This window comes from Zootoca vivipara, chromosome 9, assembly GCF_963506605.1.
Source record: "Zootoca vivipara chromosome 9, rZooViv1.1, whole genome shotgun sequence".
Lineage (NCBI taxonomy): Eukaryota > Metazoa > Chordata > Lepidosauria > Squamata > Lacertidae > Zootoca > Zootoca vivipara.
This window is the reverse complement of record NC_083284.1, coordinates 47145485-47147972: the sequence shown is the minus strand read 5'-3', so window position 1 is coordinate 47147972 and position 2488 is coordinate 47145485. Positions and strand designations below refer to the sequence as shown.

Genomic DNA, 2488 nt, shown 5'->3' with positions numbered 1-2488 from the left:
AGCTTCTCGTTCACAGGCCTCTGATGTCTTATTCTTTTAGTAGCTCTAATGTCTGAGAATAAACAGATGCAGCTTTTTCACTGGTTAACTCGAAAAAGGGGCAAGGTCCACACAGCTTCGCCTGCATCTTGGCGTTTGTCAGGCTAGCGACTGAGCATGCATCCTGCAATAAAATCAAATCAAAGATGATTTTTTTCCTCCTCCTCTCTCTCTTTCCCTCTATGAGCAGATGTTTTGGTAACAGGAAAAGGACTGAGTTTTCTTTCTTTTATTTTCTTTTTAAAAAGGTCCTTATGTGAATCATTAAATTACATGACGAATATGGGATGATGACGATATGCTTGTAATAGTATTGGTAGACAATGAATGCACCCAAGTGGGTCTAAGGAATCCTTTAATGTCTGTAGATAAGGGTAGTACACAGAAATAATTGTTGGCAGCAAATTGCAGATTTTATACACATATACAGAATCTATATGAAGAAGTAGAAAGAGCCTGAAACCCCAATTATGTATATTGTCAGTTGTTATAGATATTGTCATCTGTCAATAATTTGGTGAAAAATACACAAATGCTAGTGAGTAAAGGAAATAATGCACATAATATTCTTTCTAGTTAAAAGATTTTGGCTGTGATTTTTTCTGCCCTGGGGCTATTTCAGGGTAAATGATTTGACAGTACAAGCACAGAAAATAGACTCAGGAAAGGAAAAGCGGTGAAGAAAAGGAATTGGATAAATTCACTTGCTGATAACTTAACTAATAGTTTCAGATGATTATAACATAATGTGAGGCAATCTGGAGTGTTGGTATCTGAGGTGAGATTTTATCCAGGGGATTCTTGGAATTTAGGTCACGTTTTTAGCCATGACATGATGTAACTTTTATTTTATTATCTATTTATTCCTCCGAGGAGCTCAAAGTGGGTGGCAACCCTCACACGAACCCTAGGAGGTAAGCTAGGCTGGGAGACTGGCTGAACTCAGCAGTGGTTAGAGCAGCCTTTCTCAGCTCTGGTTCCCTAGATGTTGTTGGGCTACAACTCCCATCATCTCTAGCCAGCATGGCCATTGGTCAGGGATGATGGGAATTGTAGTTCAAGACCATCTGTGTTGAGAATAGCTGAACCTAGGACCCTAGCTTCAAATCTCCACACAGCCATGAATCTGGGTGCACCATCTTGAGGTACTTGGAGAAAATGTGATAAAATAAAAATATGAGGGTTTATTTCCATTTTGAACTGCATATTCACTGTCATTCCCCATTTCCTACCTTCTATAATTTTGAATTTACTGCTGAATTGGTTATCTTTTCTTTCTTTCTTTTTTTAGTTTGCTCCTTCTTTTAAATAAGCAAGCCCAGCAACATAAGAATCAAGCAAAAAATTGTCATTTATATTTTAGTTATGTCAGTACTTAAAAGAAAGTGACACACTGCTGCACAAGTATTAAACAACTGAATCAATGAATTTTGAAGTGTCGCTAACATGTTCCTTTATACCGCTTTATATTCCTTTATACCGCTTTCATTTCTGTGGTTCAGAATGGAACCAAACTCTTCTGCAACTGAGGCTGGAATCATATACAGACCAATTAGAAACCACACTTGTACAGGACCAGTAAGAAAAGCCATGTAGAAGTTAAAACAACCCAACTTGTACAAGAGAGAATTTTGTTGTGAAATTACTTCCATACTATAAAAAGCTGAACTACTATGAAAAGATTCCTCAGAAACATATTGTCAAATGAGAAGTTTTATTATACGGTAGCTGAATGCAGCACCACAGATATTATGATCTTGGTCTCTCTTTCATGCCTTTGTACAATGCTAACAGAGAAACATTGGCTACTTTAACAACCTTGAAGCGAACACTGGGAATGTCTCCAACAGATTGCCCTTTCCGACCAAACTCAGCAACCAGGACTTCATCGTTCTCCTCAATGAAGTTGAGACAACCATCATTAGGAACAAAGGCTGTTATTTTCTTTCCATTCTTGATGAGCTGAACTCGGACACACTTCCTGGTGGCAGAAATTGGCTGCTTAGCTCCAACACCAACTTTTTCCAGGACAATTCCTTTAGCATGGGAAGCTCCCTCAAAAGGGTTGGCTTTCAAAGCAGTACCCAGATGTGCCTTCTTGTATTGTTTCTCATGCCATTTCTGGTCTTGGCGATGACTGCGCAGCTTCCTGGCTGTCTGAAGCCCATGGCACTTGCCCATCTTCCTCCTGCTGCAGCTGCTGCCAGTTCGCCCGAAGGAACCCGAGCCTGAATTGGATATCTGAGCTGTACTGGTTTCTGGACCCACTCAAGGGTGTGTTGAACTTTCACATTGCGTAGACTGTTTAGAGCAGGCACGTCCAACAGGTAGATTGTGATCTACCAGTAGATCACTGGATGTCTGTGGTAGATCACTGCTAGATCACTGGCACCCCTAAAAAAAAGCTCACCCAAAATTTTCCTCCTCCCTAAAAAAAAAGCTGAACTAT

The 2488-nt window shown here is 39.9% G+C and overlaps 1 protein-coding gene across 1 annotated transcript; it reads right to left on the bottom strand.

Annotated features, from left to right (window-relative positions):
- Window positions 1-1788: 1788 nt before the first annotated feature.
- Window positions 1789-2228, bottom strand: LOC118084023 (small ribosomal subunit protein uS12-like). Its single transcript, XM_035113247.2, has one exon. The coding sequence runs from the start codon at window positions 2218-2220 to the stop codon at window positions 1789-1791; it is 432 nt and encodes a 143-aa protein (XP_034969138.1). The 5' UTR covers window positions 2221-2228.
- Window positions 2229-2488: the final 260 nt, after the last annotated feature.

Coding starts and splice junctions, on each gene's coding strand:
- LOC118084023 (XM_035113247.2), bottom strand. CDS start 2,220: ATGGGCAAGTGCCATGGGCTTCAGACAGCCAGGAAGCTGCGCAGTCAT.